Source organism: Podarcis tiliguerta (genome assembly GCF_965153285.1).
Source record: "Podarcis tiliguerta genome assembly, chromosome: 8".
NCBI classification, from domain to species: domain Eukaryota; kingdom Metazoa; phylum Chordata; class Lepidosauria; order Squamata; family Lacertidae; genus Podarcis; species Podarcis tiliguerta.
In genome coordinates, this window is record NC_139541.1 from 68,239,631 (window position 1) to 68,259,060 (window position 19,430).

General features: G+C 43.6%; 1 protein-coding gene and 1 long non-coding RNA gene across 3 annotated transcripts in view; one reads left to right on the forward strand and one right to left on the reverse strand.

Moving 5' to 3' along the window:
* Window positions 1–17,770, reverse strand: part of IL20RB (interleukin 20 receptor subunit beta) — a 24,973-nt gene extending 7,203 nt beyond the window's left edge. The window contains exons 1-6 of one of the 2 annotated variants that reach the window (XM_083455919.1): window positions 17,420–17,770; window positions 10,140–10,260; window positions 7,920–8,110; window positions 3,952–4,076; window positions 1,616–1,766; window positions 947–1,089 (exon numbers count right to left, since the gene is read on the reverse strand). In XM_083455919.1, the coding sequence (XP_083312045.1) occupies window positions 947–1,089; window positions 1,616–1,766; window positions 3,952–4,076; window positions 7,920–8,110; window positions 10,140–10,260; window positions 17,420–17,474 (786 nt within the window). In that variant the 5' untranslated portion in view covers window positions 17,475–17,770. Of the gene's footprint in view, window positions 1–946; window positions 1,093–1,615; window positions 1,767–3,951; window positions 4,077–7,919; window positions 8,111–10,139; window positions 10,261–17,419 lie in introns of both variants that reach the window. The other variant, XM_083455918.1, reaches the window with a different exon arrangement.
* LOC310684892 overlaps window positions 1–19,430 on the forward strand; it is a 36,023-nt gene that overhangs the window by 5,355 nt on the left and 11,238 nt on the right. The gene's annotated exons all lie outside the window — the stretch shown is intronic.

Consider the following 19,430-nt stretch of genomic DNA (forward strand, 5'->3'; position numbering starts at 1 on the left):
CGTTTATTCAACCCAACAAAGCACAAAGGCAAATATAGTTACATAGCTTTAAACACATTGGGCTACCTGTAACCCGTACAGCATTATCCCTTCATTTACACATCCGAGCACCTCAGTGATCTGACTTTTGTCATTTCAAGGTTATGTGCACATTCAAAGAACATTCCTCCTACAAAGAATTCTGGGCAATGTGGTTTATCCATCACAGAATTACAATTCTCAGCAACCTTTAACAACAATGCCCAGAATTCATAGGGGGGGGGAGAGAAATGTGATTTTAAAAGGTACAGTGGTGCCCCGCAAGACGAATGCCTCGCAAGACGGAAAACCCGCTAGACGAAAGGGTTTTCCGTTTTGGAGGTGCTTTGCAAAACGAATTTGCTATGGGCTTGCTTCGCAAGACGAAAATGTCTTGCGATTCCTGGGGTTTTTTTTCCCCTCCCCCCTTTTTCCCAAGCCCCTAAGCCTCTTAACAGCTGTTCGCTAAGCCGCTTAACACCTGATCTAAGCCGCTTATCAGCTGATCTAAGCCGCTAATAGCCTTTTAGCAGCTAATCCGCTAATCCCTTAAGCCTTTAATAGCCGCTAATAGCCTTTTAGCAGCTAATCCGCTAATCCCTTAAGCCTTTAATAGCCGCTAATAGCCGCTAATAGCGCTAATAGCGCTAACCCGCTAATGGGCTTGCTTCGCAAGACGGAAAAAACCACAAGACGAAGAGACTCGCGGAACGGATTCTTTTCATCTTGCGAGGCACCACTGTATAGTCATGTGTCTGCAGCCAGACTGATTGCTGCTCTTATGCATTCTAATAACCTGCCCAGGTAACAGGCACAGTATAAGCACCAAGCTTCAACCCATGGAGTTTAAAAGCAGGGCACATCTACCTTTTCTGGAAGTGTTAAGGCACAACCTCAATACAGTACTCCAAACCATTTCTTATCTTACCAAAGTGTCCGGCAGGCTCTCGTTCGGGCAGCAGGAATACTGGCAGATCTGACATGTTTTCCAGGCAATCCAAAGAAGGGCCAAAAGAGTCACAACAGAGATAACCAAGAAGAGTGGGGCGAAGGTGACCAATATGGCTTTGCCTGCTGGAGACAAAAAAGAGTCTGTAGTTGCTAAGAGGGCAGAAAACCACAATGAGGGGCCCTGAGCTGAAAAGTATCTGGGAATTGATATAAGCGCCACTGCTGCACATTGTGTTTACATGGCTTTGCACTGTTCTGAAGAAGAGTAATGTGAAGCAGTAAAGGGAAGCAGTGCTCCCTTTCCCTTATGGGGTATTCTGCAGCCCATATAGAGTCCTTAAGTGGGTTTCCTATCAGTAGGAGAAAATAACAGAGGCCAACCAGAGTATATTGAGAAGCAAAGCGGCTAGTAAGTCTGATCTTTATTCAAGGAACTGTTGCAACAGGGTCCCCATTCACCACATGCAGGAGGGAGGAGAACCTTGAACAATGGTACACAAGCCCTTATATAGACTTTTGAAATCGCCCACCCTGTAAGCTCAACAAAGGTGTCACAAATGTTCAAGTTTTTATTAGTTTTATCTGCCCTGGCCCCCCAGCAGTGGAGAACCATGTCTGGAAAGGAGAGTATCTTTGTTGTTCTTACCTTCGGCACTCACACACTGCACCTGGCTGAAATTGCTGCTCCGGTTTATGGCTTCAACATAGGTCTGGGCTTTAACACAGTATTCAGTACCAGCTTCCATGGTGTCCATATGTAAGGTAGTGCTGCTGTCTTTCACCACTTTGCGATACACCTAGGGTGAAATCAGTTGCATTTGATCAGGTAATAGGAACATATAGCTCAGGCGTCCCCAAGCTTCGGCCCTCCAGATGTTTTGGCCTACAACTCCCATGATCCCTAGCCAACAGGACCAGTGGTCAGGGATGATGGGAATTGTAGTCCAAAACATCTGGAGGGCCAAAGCCTGGGGATGCCTGATATAGCTGTCCAGACTAGAGACGGAAGGTTCTGTGAATTTTGGTTCTCTACGGGTTCTCATTTTGCCAGTCTGAAATGCAATTTTATATTTTAAAAAATCTTCATGAAAATTCAGCATTTAAGCACAAATTTATCCTATTGAACATAATTTTATATGCAGCACAAACTAATGTACAAACACTTTCCCCCTAATATAATGCATTTTTGTATGTTATTTTCACTGGTGTCTTTGTTTTTATGCACACTTTTACCTAATATATGCATTTTCGTAAAAATTATTTGGAGAACATCAGAAAATTCTGCAAGATTTCAGAATGCAAATTTGGCTTTTTGAATTTCCGGTTATTTTCGCATTTTGCTTTCAGATACTTTCAGAGGCACTCATTAAAAAACCGTCTCAGGGAAATATAAATAGGAATGTCTGCAAGCAAATTCAAGTTAGATCTCCCCACCCCTTTTATTTCTAGGCAGTTGTAAGAAATTCTGGGCAATTAGGGAGTTGTAGGAAGTTAAATTGTTATAGTACAAGACAACTGAAATAAGAGATTAACTCAGGTTCCCTTGTATAGGGAAGGGCCAAAGGTTCTGAAAGCTACCAAGTAAATTGTTTTCTGATTTCTTTGTAGGTAAGCTGAGCAGCTGCCAAACTAGACATTACTTCAATTGCATAGATAGCAACAATGTCTTTAAAAAAAATGTAATACTAGGTTAGTGAAAGAAGCAATTTTCACCGGGATAGCAGAGTGTAGGGAAGGGAAGGTTTAATCCAAATTGAAGTTTTTTTCTAAAGCTAACTGCAGCAGGGCATAAAGGTAAAGGTAAAGGGACCCCTGACCATTAGGTCCAGTCGTGACCGACTCTGGGGTTGAGGCGCTCATCTCGCTTTATTGGCCGAGGGAGCTGGCGTACAGCTTCCAGGTCATGTGGCCAGCATGACTAAGCCGCTTCTGGCGAACCAGAGCAGCGCACGGAAATACAGTTTACCTTCCCGCTGGAGCGGTACCTTTTTATCTACTTGCACTTTGATGTGCTTTTGAACTGCTAGGTTGGCAGGAGCAGGGACCAAGCAACAGGAGCTCACCCCATCGCAGGGATTCGAACCGCCGACCTTCTGATTGGCAAGTCCTAGGCTCTGTGGTTAAGGTGATTTTTATTGAGATCATTGCCCTTGGACCTGGTTCAGAAGCTCCAGCTGGGGCAGAATGCACTGGCCAGACAGCTGATGGGGGCACATGGCTGGCAACATGTGATACCATTGTTAAAACCTCTGTACTGGTTGCCCATCTACTACTGAGCCAGCTTTAAAGTCCTTGCACTAATTTCTGTTTCACTGAGAAGGAGCAACTGAGAAAGCCTCTCAATGCAGGCCCTTGCACTTTTTGCAAGCTGATCTTTAAACTTATTGATAAAGAGTCTTTTACGACATGCAGATCCCTGAGCTTTCTGCACCTTGGGTTCCACAACTGAAAAGGTCATACCCTGTGCCACAGCCATTCTGACCTCCTATGGTGATTAAATATAAAACAGATCCTCCGGTTTACTGTTGTGGGCAGGCAGACTTATTGGGAGAAAGCCATCCTTTAAACAGTCTGTTCCCACTTAGGATGTTTGCATTGCAGCAAGTAGGAATCAAAGAGATTGCATACACCATCAGGCAACACTATATAGCAGGAAACAATTGGAATTAGGAAGGACCAAAGTGAAGTCTCCTTGTGGATTGTTTTCTGTGCTGCTCCATCATAATAGCGTTCAGAGTTTTTGGCAGAGCTTCAGGATAGCCTAACCTAACTTCTACAGGGATGTGGAACCTGTGGTCCTCCAGACATTGATGGTCTACAACTTCTCTGATCATGTCCTATGCTGGCCAGGGCTGGTGGAAGTCCAATAACATATGGAAGGCCACAGGTTCCTCATCAATGCATTTGATCTTGTCCATGTAATGCAAGAGAACTTCTCTTTTGTTCCTGCATTCTCAGGCCAGATATATGACCAAAACGTACCTTGTGCCCTTGGCCCTTCTTCCAGTAATATATCCAGAATTCAAAGGCAGGTCCTAGACGCTCAAGTTCCACTAGCAAATGATATCCATCAGCTGTGACGGTCAACATAGGTGGAATGAGGGAGGCTGTGAAAACGACAGAATCATATCCATCATGGGACCATACATGAATCTCGCATCCCAGCTCAGGAAAAACAAGGATCAATATGCTGTGGAACAGCCTAAAGCAGGGGTCCCCAACCTTTTCCAAGCCTGGGGGAACATTTGGAAATCTAAGAAACTGTTGTGAGCATCACAAAATACCCATTTCATAGAACAAAAACTGTCAATGCTCAGGAACCCCACCCCTCAAAAAGCCCCTCAGTCCCAATACCAATACACATCCCAAAACAAAAATCAGACAATAAGGGGGGAAATGCAACTTCCAAAAGTTCCCATACCAAAGAAAAGAAAAAAAGACAAATATACACACCCCAAACAAACAGAAAAAAAGCAGGCAAAGCTGCCCGGGGAGACGGGACGGGACAGAGGCTTTATGAGGAAAAGGAGGTAAGATGGCATTTCTGGATGCTTACCATATGCTTTGTAGCCAGGCACAGCATCACCTTGGTTTAAATAACAACACCCTGCAATATAAATAATGGAAGGCAGAGAGGGACCTCGGCAGGTCCCCATGAACACCATATTGGAGGCTGCCAGCCTAATTTGGAATTTCCAAAATGTTCTGAACTTAAAAGGAGATCAGATGGGTATTTGGCATATACTCATTATCTCCCCTCCTCACCCCAATGCTGTGGTCCTACTCAACCTTACCCTACTTCAGTTGATCTGATTAAAAGAGAGAGAGAGAGAAGAGAAGATCCATTCATGAATCTCAAACATTTCATCTGCTTTAGTCCTTACAGTGCATTCTGTGCAAAATTTGCATTCCGTGTGGTTATCTCATTTGTGGTCCCAGTCTATGGAATGTATAGTATTGCCCAAAGTGATCCACTTGAGCAGAAGCTTACAGCTTTATGTTCAGTGCTGATGTACTGAGTTTGTGAGGTGCTCTCATGCTGTTTCACAAATCTTTAGGTACCATCTTGAATCTGTCATCTGTTTTCTCCGATTCCTTCTTGTTTTTCTAGTAGAAACCCCTCAGGCCTAAGTTGGGAGTGGAAACTGGATTCCACCATCAGGGCCAGGCATTTAGCAATCTTGCATAGACTTGAAATGTTTCTTGGGCTGCTGAGTTATCAGTTTTGCCTGCAGGCGTCATCTACAGTAATAGTACCAGCAATAGCTACAGAAGAAGGAAGGACAAACCAGTTCTGTCTAGATTCGAAGGGAGACTATACCATCCAAAATACAGCGTGCCTTTATGAATTGCATAGAGAATGGTAATTCAGGCAGATAGTATCAGAAGCATCTGACCAGCTTGTACTCTTGAATTTCACTCCTACACATCAACTGATAAAGAAAAGGGAGCCCTGGCTTCCTTTCTAGCTAGGGCAAAAAACTAAAAGTAAGAGTTGAAAAATGCTGCATCAACTGTCAAATTTTGGAAACAACTTTGTCTGGAAGTCACATTTTCTGAGCTGGAATCCATACTTCTAAATAAAATAATAATAATAATTTATTATTTGTACCCCGCCCATCTGGCTGGGTTTCCCCAGCCACTCTGGGTGGCTTCCACAAAGACCAAAAATACACTAATATGTCATACATTAAAAACTTCCCTGAACAGGGCTGCCTTAAGATGTCTTCTGAATGTCAGGTAGTTGTTTATCACTTTGACATCTGATGGGAGGGTGTTCCACAGGGTGAACGCCACTACCGAGAAGGCCCTCTGCCTGATTCCCTGTAGCTTTGCTTCTCGCAATGAGGGAACTGCCAGAAGGCCCTCAGCGCTGGACCTCAGCGTCCGGGCAGAACGATGGGGATGGAGACGCTCCTTCAGGTATACTGGGCCGAGGCCGTTTCGGGCTTTAAAGGTCAACACCAACACTCTGAATTGTGCTCAGAAACGTACTGGGAGCCAATGTAGGTCTTTCAAGACCAGTGTTATGTGGTCTCGGCGGCCGCCCCCAGTCACCAGTCTAGCTGCCGCATTCTGGATTAGTTGTAGTTTCTGGGTCACCTTCAAAGGTAGCCCCACTTAGAGTGCATTGCAGTAGTCCTAGCGGGAGATAACTAGAGCATGCACCACTCTGGCCAGACAGTCTGCAGGCAGGTAGGGTCTCAGCCCGCGTACCAGGTGGAGCTGGTAGGCAGCTGCCCTGGATACAGAATTGGCCTGCGCCTCCATGGACAGATGTGTGTTTATTAGGTTAAATGTGCTGGCGGAAACTCACTTGCACCAAACCTGTTTTTATTATGACCTCACATTTGTGGAAGGCTGAGCCATGGGATTCAAAACAGATTTTCCGCCTCAACCGTGGTAAATTCCATCAAATTAAAGCAGAGAACTGGGGAGAACTGCACTTGCTGCGATTCTCCTAACTACCAAAGGTAAAGGTAAAGGTACCCCTGCCCGTACAGGCCAGTCTTGACAGACTCTAGGGTTGTGCGCCCATCTCACTCAAAGAGGCCGGGGGCCAGCGCTGTCCAAAGACACTTCCGGGTCACGTGGCAAGCGTGACATCGCTGCTCTGGCGAGCCAGAGCCGCACACGGAAACGCCATTTACCTTCCCGCTAGTAAGCGGTCCCTATTTATCTACTTGCACCCAGGGGTGCTTTCGAGCTGCTAGGTTGGCAGGCGCTGGGACCGAACAGCGGGAGCGCACCCCGCCGCGGGGATTCGAACCGCGACCTTTCGATCGGCAAGCCCTAGGCACTGAGGCTTTAACCCACAGCGCCACCCGTGTTCCCGCTCCTAACTACCAAAGGCACAGGAAAATCCCCAAGTCATTAGATCCAATGGTGAGTCAGCCCACCATTACGTAGGCCCACAGGAGCCAAGTCCTAGGGGCCGAGGTCTGTTCAGCCTACCACAATAAAATATTTGAGGGGGTCGGGAGGGGCCCTAAATTTTATGGCCATTGCCAGTCAAATGGTGTGCATGCACAGTATCATGTGATTGATTATGCAGGAAAGCCCTTATCTCTCCCCTCCCCCAATATTTTAACTAAGTTGGCACCCTATGTAGGCCCCAACCTGTGTATGTTCAATTGTTTCACACACACAGTTTTATCAACTTAATCAGGACCAAGTTTGTGGGGAGGAGTTTCCCACAGCAAAATGCTGTTGGTTTCCCAACTCAGTCAAAAGCTTACCTGCCGAGAGTGGCAGGCAGACTTGAGCTGCCATTCAGATTTCACAAAGTGCCCTGGAGTGATGATATATGTACATCGAGTGCTCCAGTGCATTGTGAGAAATTTAAAGCTGCAACTCAAAGCTGCCTTCCTCAGCTTTGAAGAAGGAGAGGGCAGGGCATGAGTCTGCTTCAGTGGGGTCCTGGCAGGTTTATAGAATCAAAGAATTGTAGAGTTGGAAGGGACCCCAAGCCTCATCTAGTCCACCCCATGCAATGCAGGAATCTCAGCTAAAGCAGCCAAGACAGATGGCCATCCAACCTCTGCTTGAAAACCTCCAGGGAAGGAGAGTCCACCACCTCCTGAGGGAAACCATTCCACTGTTAAACAGCTCTTAATGTCATAAAGCTTTTCCTGATGTTTAGTCGGAATCTCCTTTTTGTAACTTGAAGCCATTGGTTTGAGTCCTACCCTCCAGAGCAGGAGAAAACAAGCTTGTTTCCTCTTCCACGTGACGGTCCTTGAGATATTTGAAGATAGCTATCCAATCTCCTCTTTTCCAGGAGAAGCTGCTTGGGTCCTGGCTAAGCTGCTCAATGGTGCCAGTTTGCTGACACCCAGGACTGACCTCAGTAGGAACAAGGTCCCCCAATGGGGTCATTAGCACCTACCATTATCCTAAGGATCCCAGCGTGAGATGTGCATCACAGAGGAGCACATGAATGCACTTACTTGTGACACGATTGAAGAAGCTGCTGAGAGTGGCCCAGTGTGAAGCCTGGGTCCCCACACCTGCCCTGACACGTAGATCGTACGGCACAGTGGCAGAAATGTCTTCTGTGATGTCACACTGAGTAACACTAATGCCTGTACACTCTCCAATGGGAATCCAGCTGTCGTTGGCATAGTCTCTCTCATATTCTCTATGGGGAAGAAGAAGAAAAATTAGGGGAAAGAATGCAGCACGCTTTGCTGAAGGCAGTGGTTCTTACTTATTTATTACATAAAATTTGTACACCGCTTGATTGTAAAGAAAACCTCCTCAAAGCGGTTTACAAAAGATGAAACAGTGAAATCGAGAAAAGATTACGACTCTGCTTTAAAACATGCAGAAGTTAACCTACTAAAACAGATATTAAAATTACCTCAACTTTCTAAGCATCTGGGTAGGCTTGTCTAAACATGAATGTTTCTAGCAGGTGCCGAAAATAGTACAGTGAAGGCATCTGCTTGATATATCAATAGGCAGAGAGTTCTGTAGGCGCTGCCACACTAAACAATTGAGTTCTTACAAATGAAGAACAGGTATTATGTGTAGTATTGCCAATTCCGCCAACTGAAGAAGTCGATTGGGCCACTGACCTACTTCACTCAATAATGTTGATGCTTATTGGTGGCGGCTCTCCAGGAAGAAACCTGGAAATGACAGGGATTGAACCTGGGGCCTTCTGTATGCAAAATGTGTTACTCAGTTGAGTTATAGAAGACTGAGATCAAAGCAGAGTACAAATTACGCACTGTACACTTTAGGGTGACCCGCCCCACCCCGAAGCAAATATTCTGTGCACGTTTTAAAGAATATTTGTTAGGAACCCTCACACACATGTGTTGCAACGTGAATAGTCCCACAAGGGCAGACATGTCTGGTAGCAGATACAATTCTTTCCAACCTTCTCACATGGGCTAGTTTACTGCAACGCCACTTAATAACTATGGCTTGGGCCCAAAGACATGCACCAGAATGTCACATTAGGGTTATGTGGGGATAGAAAGGGTTGTTTTGCTCCAAACTGGAAGTGGGTAATAACATTATTGAATGCTACTTTGCAAGCAGAAACCTGGAAGAGGGAGCAAGCTGGGCTAGAACCTCTCTCCGCAATGTTCTACTTTTTTCTCACTTGCAGGAGTTTTGTTTTGTTTTTAACACTTGGGAACATTCAAAGCCATCTCATTTATAGCCTGGAACCATAGGCTGTGTGCACAACCCCATTTACTCTGCATTCAGTACATTCCCACGTAGGAACCAGAGTACAAACCACAACAGCCACAATCCAAATCTATCCTGTTGTTTCTTATGAAATAATGTATTTTGATGCATTCCCCCACCCGCAAAAGAAACCAGTTTAGATCCTTATTGAGAAAAATCATGACGTGGCTGTGTTTCAAGTTGGTCGTGTGTACACAGCAATAGAGTCAACTTGACCACCTCAGGATATTTACCACATTATTCGGCTGAATGTGTGGGTTGGGCCTAGGTCCTACTACATGCTCCAGTCTGTGAGGAAATTTTGCAAGAGCTCAGCCAAAGGAGCAGGATAGGCCCTCAACAGCTTGCATTGGCTTGGGTCATAAGATCCCTGCTGGGTCAGACCAAAGGCCTATCCAGTCTAGGTTCTTGCTCCTAACAGTGGCTAACCTTATGCCTACAGGAAGCCCACAACCAGGGCATGAGGGCAATCCCACTGTTGTCTTCCAGCATCTGATATTCAGAGGCATTCTGCCATCATGACTAGCAACAGAATTTGCCTAATGGGGATTATCTGATTGATTTTTTATTTTTATTGTTATTCATGTTTTTATACCATATTTTATGCTGCTTTTATAATTAGGGTTAGTGTTTTAAAGTGTTTTAAATTTGTTGTTAGCCACCCTGAGCCTGGTTTTTGAACTGGGAAGGGCGGGATATAAATAAAAAATTATTATTATTATTACCCTTTTAAAAATATCAACTATATATTTTGGACACCATAGTTTAATACTGAATGGTGTGAATAAATTCCCTTCAGCTTAATTGGATGATCTCAACCCCGTGTTCTAATTATCCATTTCCTCACACCATGCATAATTTAAGACTCTTCTGTCTTATCCTTTACATACTTGCCTAAAAAGAAAAAAAGAAAGGTCAGCAGTGATATTTACTCCATGTTTAGACTCAATGTAAAGAAAAGTTACCCTTGAAATTCGACGGAATATTTTACAGCTGCTCCAGGCACCGTCACCGGGCTCCATACTAGAAAGTGCTTCATATTAGTGGACAGGATCGTGATGTTCCGAGGAGCTGGCAGTAACACACCTTTGCGTAGGAATCACCCAGGAACATGCAAACAAGGGAGAAAACCAGAAATTACAATTGGCTCTATGAGTTATTATGGAGGAGCAGAGGTTACCGCTGGGTTGCTCTGTCAACAGGGTACAGACTGATGTGCTCATGTCCAGCTTTGTCTGAGAAATGTGTGGAATCCTCTACCTTGGAGATTTTTATATACAGTATATAAAAAAGTCAAATGAACATCTGTCAAAGATGCTCTAGATGAGTGGTTCCCAATTAGCTAAATACTGCGGACTCCCTACTTTTGAAACTATTGGTATTCCTGTTGTAGTTTTTGTTATGTGAATGGGATCCATGGACCACCAGATAGTTCTAGCTATTTGACACACTCTGAAAATTTGGGCAGCTGCCTATGTAGAAATCACACTTCTGTTTCAAAGATCAGTTCCTGTACATAAAAGGGCTTTTGCTTAACTACAGTTTTTTTCCAGATTAGGGCTGCAGGGCACCTCCATCAACTCTGCTAAGAGACCATGAAATATACTCAGAGTCGCAAAGTGATTTCATGCTCTTTATTCAGCTCATAGTGGTGAGGAGGAATGAATGGAAGTCCCCTCAAAGTATCTGCTTAATATACATTATCTACACAATGGGCTGCACATGATTGGCTAATTCTGGAATTCTACTGTAAGCCAATCAGGTTGTGGATTCACTTATATCTGGAGCATGATTGGGTGGTTCCTGCCAACCAATCATACTGCTGCATTGTTCTAGGACCAATCAGACTGCTGCATTCTGAATCCTATTGTTCTAGGACCAATCAGACTGATGCAATTTGAATCCTATTGTTCTAGGACCAATCAGACTTCTGCAGTTTGGATCCTATTCAACTCAGTACATAACAGACCATCTTCATCAGACCCTTCCCTCAGTTGTCATCGGCCAATGGCACTCATTCCATCAGGCTACAGGAGAGGAAGAGATGGAACGGCAGAGCCTACCCTTCAACCAGTCAGCAATGTTTGGCTCCTCCTCTTCAAATCTCTCCATTCCAGCTGGTTGCGACAAGACATCTGTTACTGCGAACTAGTGCCTGAACTCGTTTTCTGTACTTGCTTTTCCCCTCCTCCCCACCTTTCCTTGTGTGCCATGCATCTTAGATTACAAGCCTGAGGGCAGGGACTGCCTCATCACTGATAGATGCAAACTGCTCTGGGAGGCCTTTTTTCTTTCAGATTGAACTATCAAAGAAAAACGCTGCTACTACGATGGCTGATAATGATGATGTATAGACTACAGTTAACATTAACTACGATCAGCGATATTTTTCTAGAAAAAGAAGTGCCAGAAATGAGTTCTGGTGAGTTCTGGATGAAAAATCCCTGACTATGATTACCTTCAAACAAGTCGACTTGAAACCATAGCTACTGAAGCTGGCTTGTTTTATAATGTTCATAAGGAGGACTGTGCACATGCTTCGCATGTGAAAGTTTACCGGTAATTCCTGCCATCTCCAGGAGAGCATTTGCCCCTCGGTGTAAACAGTAGTGGGTGGATCAAAGGTTTAATTAAGGAGAAGGAAGCGTCCTTTGCACCTAACCATAATTTGCATGTCTCGACGACATGGATAAATGTGGCTAATCAAAAGCAGAAGCTTCCTAACTCTGGGAGAGTGCAGCTGTATATTGTTATGGCAAGTGCCTTTCTGGTTAAATAATAATAATGAGGCGCCAGGGCTCATATCTTGATAAAAGCATTACAGGCGTCAACACAACATAGCTGACATGGGCAGCAAAAGCAATAGGCGACTCGGTATCAGTGAGTACTGGTCACAGAAAAAGCACTGGTTATGGCTAATGGCTAAAACCAATGCTATTTTTCTTTAAAAAAAGAGGTGTGAGAACTCACCATGAACACCTCCCTCATTCTCTTAGAATGGCAATGGCGCCCACCTGAGAGGTGCTGGAACTCAGTTCCGGCTGAAAAAAAAGCCCTAGCTAAAACCAGACTAAAAGAATATGTGGGGAAATTTTGTTTCGCAAGGTGTAGGCCGGAAAGAAGGAGTCATCAAATCTTGTGCGTCACTTGTTTGAGGATTGAGTAGCCTGAGGGCCTTTCGTTACAATTCATTTTAACTTGGTTCCTCATGTCATGTGCACGGGTCACATATTTCCCCTCAAACTTGTCCTCCTGTTTGTGAAGATACCACTTTTTCTTTTTTTTAGTACTCAAGGAGACATAGCTCTGAGGAAGCTCAGGCCAAGAAGCACATGCCGTCAGCTCCTTGTAAGGACCATCAATGGTCTGAGGGAACTACTTGGGCACCAGTACTATTCCCCGGGGCTACTTAAGACCTGTGTGACCTGAGGGAAGGCAGAAGTGATGAAGCCCAGGAGAGGAAGAACCTACCATCAGCTTACAGTTGACCTGAGAGACTTTGGCCACTCTCCATTTTGTAGGATTTTTTGTTTTTTGTTTTAGTGTTTTACAATTGTGAACTGCCTTTGGTACCTAAGCAGAAAGGCACCACATATATATAAAAGAAATACATTATAGACCAGGGTTGTGTGTTTTTTGCGCATTTAAGGTCCCCATCATTTAAAGCACTTTTAACTGCCCTGGCTTCCCCTGAAGAATCCTGGGAAATGTAGTTAATTATATAATTTATTAATAATAGTAATCTCCCTTCCATCTCTGTCACCATGGAGAAATTATCTTAAATCTCTAGACTGAAGTATACCCTGTGGATGTGAGCTTAATCTGTAATGTAAAAGATTTTTCAAGTCTGTTTTGATGCAATGTGGATGACTGCACACAATACTTAACATCTGTGCATGTATTTGTCCTGGAAGTCAACACTATGCTTGTTTTTAACTTTTCCAACAAAGTTTGTAACCACACCACTTTAAAGAATCATGGCTTCCACCAAAGAATCCCAGGGACTAGTTTGTTAAGTGTTCTGAGAGTTGATATTAGGTTAAGTACAAGAATAACCTTGCAAATTTGTAAGTCCCCCCCTCCCTTTTTCTTTCTTTTTTACACAGGTGTCTTAACAATTGTTATTCTTTTCATGTCTTATTTTACCTTGTGCACTTATAATTTTATATATTTTTCTATTTTCCAATAAAGAACATAACTCTTTAATAGGTTGTACTATAGAGGTGTGGAGCACATGGTATAAGAAACAAGCTTCCTCGCCCTAAATCCTGCTTCCTTATATACCACAATTTCAAGATAACTTAGCAGTGTCTACTATTCTTTCCAAAGCAGGGCTCCATTGCCTGCAAGACTGTTATGAAAACGATGTGCCACTTACATAACCACAACTCCTGGAACACTTGGAAGATTGGCATGGGGTAACCACAGAGTCATGACACTTTATGAACATCTAACTTTAGCAAGCACCCAGAAAGGCAGGGTCTGTGTGATATATTGCCTACTGATACAATCCCAGTTCTATTCACTTACTACTTTGAAACTGGTGTGAGAGACGGACCCTATAAGCAAACTGAAAGATTCTCAATGGCTTAAGATTTTATCCACCCATCCCTTTAGGACAAACCTAGACAGCATCTTAAAAAGCAGAGACATCACTTTGCCAACAAAGGTCTGTATAGTTAAAGCTATGGTTTTCCCAGTAGTGATGTATGGAAGTGAGAGCTGGACCATAAAGAAGGCTGATCGCCGAAGAATTGATGCTTTTGAATTATGGTGCTGGAGAAGACTCTTGAGAGTCCCATGGACTGCAAGAAGATCAAACGTATCCATTCTTCAGGAAATCAGCCCTGAGTGCTCACTGGAAGGACAGATCCTGAAGCTGAGGCTCCAATACTTTGGCCACCTCATGAGAAGAGAAGACTCCCTGGAAAAGACCCTGATGTTGGGAAAGATTGAGGGCACAAGGAGAAGGGGACGACCGAGGATGAGATGGTTGGACGGTGTTCTTGAAGCTACAAACATGAGTCTGACCAAACTGCGGGAGGCAGTGGAAGACAGGAGTGCCTGGCGTGCTCTGGTCCATGGGGTCACGAAGAGTCAGACATGACTAAATGACTAAACAACAACAACAACAAATTTATTTGCATAACAAGAGAGAAATCAAAGTTATCGGGATGTAAGAGAAGTGGGGAGGGTCATCAAACCAATTTAAAAGGCCTGACTGATTTTAAAACCCAGTGCCAAAAAGTAAAACCTCCCTGCAGAGTGTTTTCCAAAAATGGAGTCAGTGGTGTGCGGTCAGTGGACTAGGCTAGTCCCCTAAATGTTCCCCTGACACCTCCTTCCCAAAGGCCGGAAAGTTTCTGCCCGGCTTAGGGAGGGAGGCACGATGCTCACATACACAGTGTCCTCCCCACAATTACCCTCGCAAGCTGGCACCTCTGGCCTTAACTGTTCCCCTACACCACACACCACTGATTGGAGCAACACCACAGAAAAGTCCCATAAAGAAATATATGAAAAGATTTGGTTTTGGAGCTCAAATTTAATATGCAATAGTTAAAGTGTTCAAGGATATGAGACAATAGCATAACATATAAAAAGGTAAAGGTAAAGGACCCCTGACAGTTAAGCCCAGTCGTGAACGACTCTGGGGTTACAGAGCTCATCTCGCTTTACTGGCCGAAGGAGCCGACGTTTGTCCGCAGACAGTTTTTCCGGGTCATGTTGCCAGCATGAGTAAGATGCTTCTGGCGAAACCAGAGCACCACACAGAAATTCAGACCACCGACCTTCCTATCAGCAAGCCCTAGGCTCAGTGGTTTAGACCACAGTGCCACCCGTGTCCCTATAGCATAACATATATGGAACAACAAATACAAACCTCTGTCAACACAACAAGAATCAATATTATGTAGAGAAGATCGCACATGGGGGAGGGAGGTATAGGGCAGTATTTGGAAAATTGTTAAAGATATATGTGATTTAAGAGGTAAGGAACAAGGAGTCAAAAGAAGGAGACTAACATTAATGAACAGTAAAATAAGGAAATCTGAGAAGAATATGGTACAAATGAAAACATGTGAGTCATGTTCTTGCTTGTATTTTGGTTTATTTGGTTTATTTTGGTTGTAAAGTCTTCTGTTGTAAAGATTGTATATAAAAAGAAATAAAACATAAAAAGTGAAGAAAAGTCCCTCTCTTCAACCAAGGAGATGGCGAATGACAAGGTGGTCGCAATGTCCCCCCATGATGACAACTGTCCAACAACAAAAAGGGACCTGAGGTAAATGGAACTGAGACTAGCAGAACTATTGAAGAACACAGTGACTCCCCTGAAGACAAAAATCAGTGACCTGACCTCCAAAGTGGAGACCTTCACTGGCATCATCTCCACTCTAGAAAAGGAAAACCAGATCCAACTAAAACAAATAGAGCAACTCAGAGAGGATAACACACATCTGAAAAATAAGTCAGCTGATACGGATAGCTGCCAAGAAAGAGAAAGCATGGAAGCGAGAATTAAACTAGCAGCCCTTGAAAATCACAGTAGACACTGCAATATTGGCTTCCGCAATTTCCCTGATAAGACAGAAGACAAAAACCAGGCTGGTCTCATTGTATGCTGGCTAAAAACCACAATTCCAAATCTGAAACTTGAAGTAGATGATCTGAAAAGGGCACACAGAGCTCTAAGACCCATGCCGAAAGCCAAATGCCCCTCCACAAGACATGACATCATCGTGTGCTTCACCAGCTACAAAAATAAAAAAGAAATATGGAACAATCTCAGAAACTCAACCAACTTCCAATATTGAGAAAACCGCATTCTGGCCTTTAAGGATTTATCGCAAGAGACCCTAAACTGAAGAAAAAACCTACGACCATGTATCCAACATCTTCAACAAGCAGCAATCAAGTACCGACTTTCTCCTCATTGTAACAACTGACACAACACAGCACACGGCCACCGGCATACCTGAAGCCCTGCAACTTCTGGAGAACTCAGACTTAACCTTCCACCAGAATGGCAGCCATCTGACCCACCGAACAACAACCAAGAAGAAAATACAGCTAATGAGTGAACAACAGTCAACAAGAGAAAGAATAACAGAAACGACATGACAATGCAAACCAAGACAGTAAAGTACCACTCACAGAACAGCTCCTCTGAACACAGAACACAGGACTACAAACCAACCTCAGCTAAGCCCACAAATCACAGATTGACAACCCTGCAACAACATCTACTGCCGAATTAAGCAGTAGATTATCCACAGAGATCTTTTCCACACCAACACTTTTTTCTTCTTTGGCGATCACTAGTAATAAGATTGTCTTCCATGAACACGGTTTTAACAGTGAGTCCGTAAATGACTATGGAGGCCAATTCTGGATCTACATGTCCTTCCACAGTGGGGACATAGGTTTCCTGGTGGGAGTTGATCATGGTGAGGGTTCACCAAGCATGCCTTCCTCTTAGCACGTTTCTCCCTTTTGTCTTGAGTTCGAGTGTCTTCAAAGCCCATGACACCTTTGGTAAAGGCTGTTCTCCAACTGGAGCACCCACAGGCTAGTGTTTCCCAGTTGTCGGTGTTTATACTACATTTTAAAATTTGCCCTGAGAGAGTCTTTAAACCTATTTTGTTGACCACCAGCATTACGCTTTCCATTTTTAAGTTCGGAATAGAGTAGGTGCTTTGGAAGACAATAACCAACCCAGGTGACGCTCCTCCATTCTCTCAAACTCCACCCACCCCAACACCCCACCCACCCCAACAACTCCTCACCCCAACAATCCATCCCCCAACACACACACACCCCTTGCTGTAATGACTATACACAAAAAATAAGCACACAAACAAAAATAGAACCCACCTCCCCTCCTTCTACATCCCATTCCTCACCACATGAATACAAAAAAACAAAATATGCAGGTAAAAGAAAAGGAAAACAGAAAAAGGCAAACTCATGCTAACTAAAACAACACTCCCACACCAATAAAACAAACAGCAAACAGCATTTTCTAAGAATAAAAAGAAGGAAGGAAGGAAAAGTCCCTTTCTCCCTAGGACATATCTTAACAGATTTCACCAATTAATGTTACTTGGAGAAGAGTCTCATTTTAAGATACAGTATAAAGAAAATCTAGGCGATCTGGAAGTTACAGTTAGTTCTAGGCAATTTCCCCCCAGCTCCATGCCCCATCATTCTGAACCGGGATCAAACATAAATAACCACATACCTGACACAAAAAGTGGCATCAAAGAAAAGATAAAGGACCGGAAGCAAATTGCCATTTCACTCCAAATTAGGAAGTCTGCTTGGGTATGGCTGGCCCTGGCATTTTTTGCTCCTGGGCCAAGAGTCTCTCCATGTTCTGAGCTGAATGGCGATTTGAATGTTCAGTGCAGAATGCTGTTGCCGTTGCTGCAGCATGTAAACTGCTCCAATAGTCACGAGTGTGGCTGCTACTGGATCCTACCTTACACATGCAATTGCATTGCTCAGGAAGGTGTGGCCACAGGTAATTTAGGTTCCATAACAGGTTCAGTTAATTTCATTTGGGTATTTTCCTACACTATAGGTTGAGCAATTGACCTAGAGAGAGAGAAAAAAAATGCTGGCTACGTTGGCTCTGAGATTAGGCAATCGACAACTTGGAGGAAAGCTCAGTTGCAACAACCAGATATTATCAAAATTCTGGGGTGAAAGTTGTTGTCTGAAGGCTTTGGAAACCCCAACAGTTGATATTTATTTATACCTGCTGTGCATGGGAAACTAGGCCACGTCTCCATTACAAATGGCCAAGGGTGTAATGAAGACATCTGCCCACACCCAACTCTCATCCCACATAAATAACTTCCTGCTTAAACCTTTTTATCATCCCATGGGAACATTGTTGGAAGGAGAGAGAAAAAAAGTGAAGCCAAGCTGGAATTATTGCACAGTAGATAGTTGTGGATACTTCTTCTTAAATAAAGAATGCTAAAGAGCTGGCAAAGGGGCAGAAAAGGTCAAGTAATGTGAGCAAAGGGTTTGTGCATTCCCCTTTGAGGAAAGACTAATACATTTGTGGGTAACACCTCCCATCATCCGTAGCCATTGGTTATCCTGCTGGGGCTGATGGGAGATGTAGTTCTGAGAGGTTTTTTTAAGTATTCATGGGCTCCCTTGATAGGACAGGATGTGTTGGACCTGTCTTTCATTCGTGCATATTTTTGTGGTTTGTTTTTTTAAAAAGCTTTTTATTGTTTTAGTGTAGTTTTAGTATTTTTGTTGTGTTGTAAGTTGCTTCCAGTCATTTCAACGGGTTAAGCAGCTAATAATAATAATAATAATAATAATAATATGTGCTCATGGGAAGAAGATGTAAGCAGTACTTCTGTTTTAGCTTTCTTTTCTTTTCTTTGGTCACCTGCATTCTTTAACTTGTAAGTTTTCAAATCTGGACAGTTTGATCTTCTCCATGCTTACCCATAAGACTTGCTACTGAATAAATGTGCATTACTAGCCTGTGCTAAAAAAGCAACATTGCTTCCAAAAATCTTTTAAGGACTTTCCCCAGAATACTGAGCTAGTTTGTATTTTTGTGATGCTTTGTTAGTGCTGTAACATTCAATTAAAGCCTGCAACAGACCCTCCAGGTGTCCCTATTTTCCAGAGACGTCCCTGATTTAGAGAAGCCATCCTAGTTTCTGATTTGATCCTGGAATGTCCCGCTTTTCCTTAGGACCTCCCTATTTTCATTGGAGAAATGTTGGAGGGTAAGGTAGGATATCCCTATTTTCACTGGCGAAATGCTGGAGGGTATGGGGTTATCTGACCCCCAAGCCGTCTGAAGACAATTCTGTATAGGGAAGTTTTTTAAAAAAATATTTAATGTTTTATTATGTTTTATATTTGTTGGAAGCTGCCCAGAGTGGCTGGGGCAACCCCGTAAGATGTGTGGGGTACAACTAGTAAAATTATCATTATGGAATGGGACGTCCTTATTTTCAAAGGAGAAGTGATGGAGGGTATGCTGCAAGAGTCTGACATGTGAAGGGTGGATGTGGCCAGATATGTTTTTGTAGCCAGTAAATGCCATTTCTAGGCAAATTGTCTCAAGAACAAGCCTGATCTCCAAGCAGTTAAACGGGACATACTTAACGGCGTGTCCACACTTCTGCTTCTTGAAAGAGTGGGACCGAGCGGTTTCCCCCTTCCCAAGGGAAAACCCTTTTCTTAGTGACAAATCGGAACGCATGGCAACC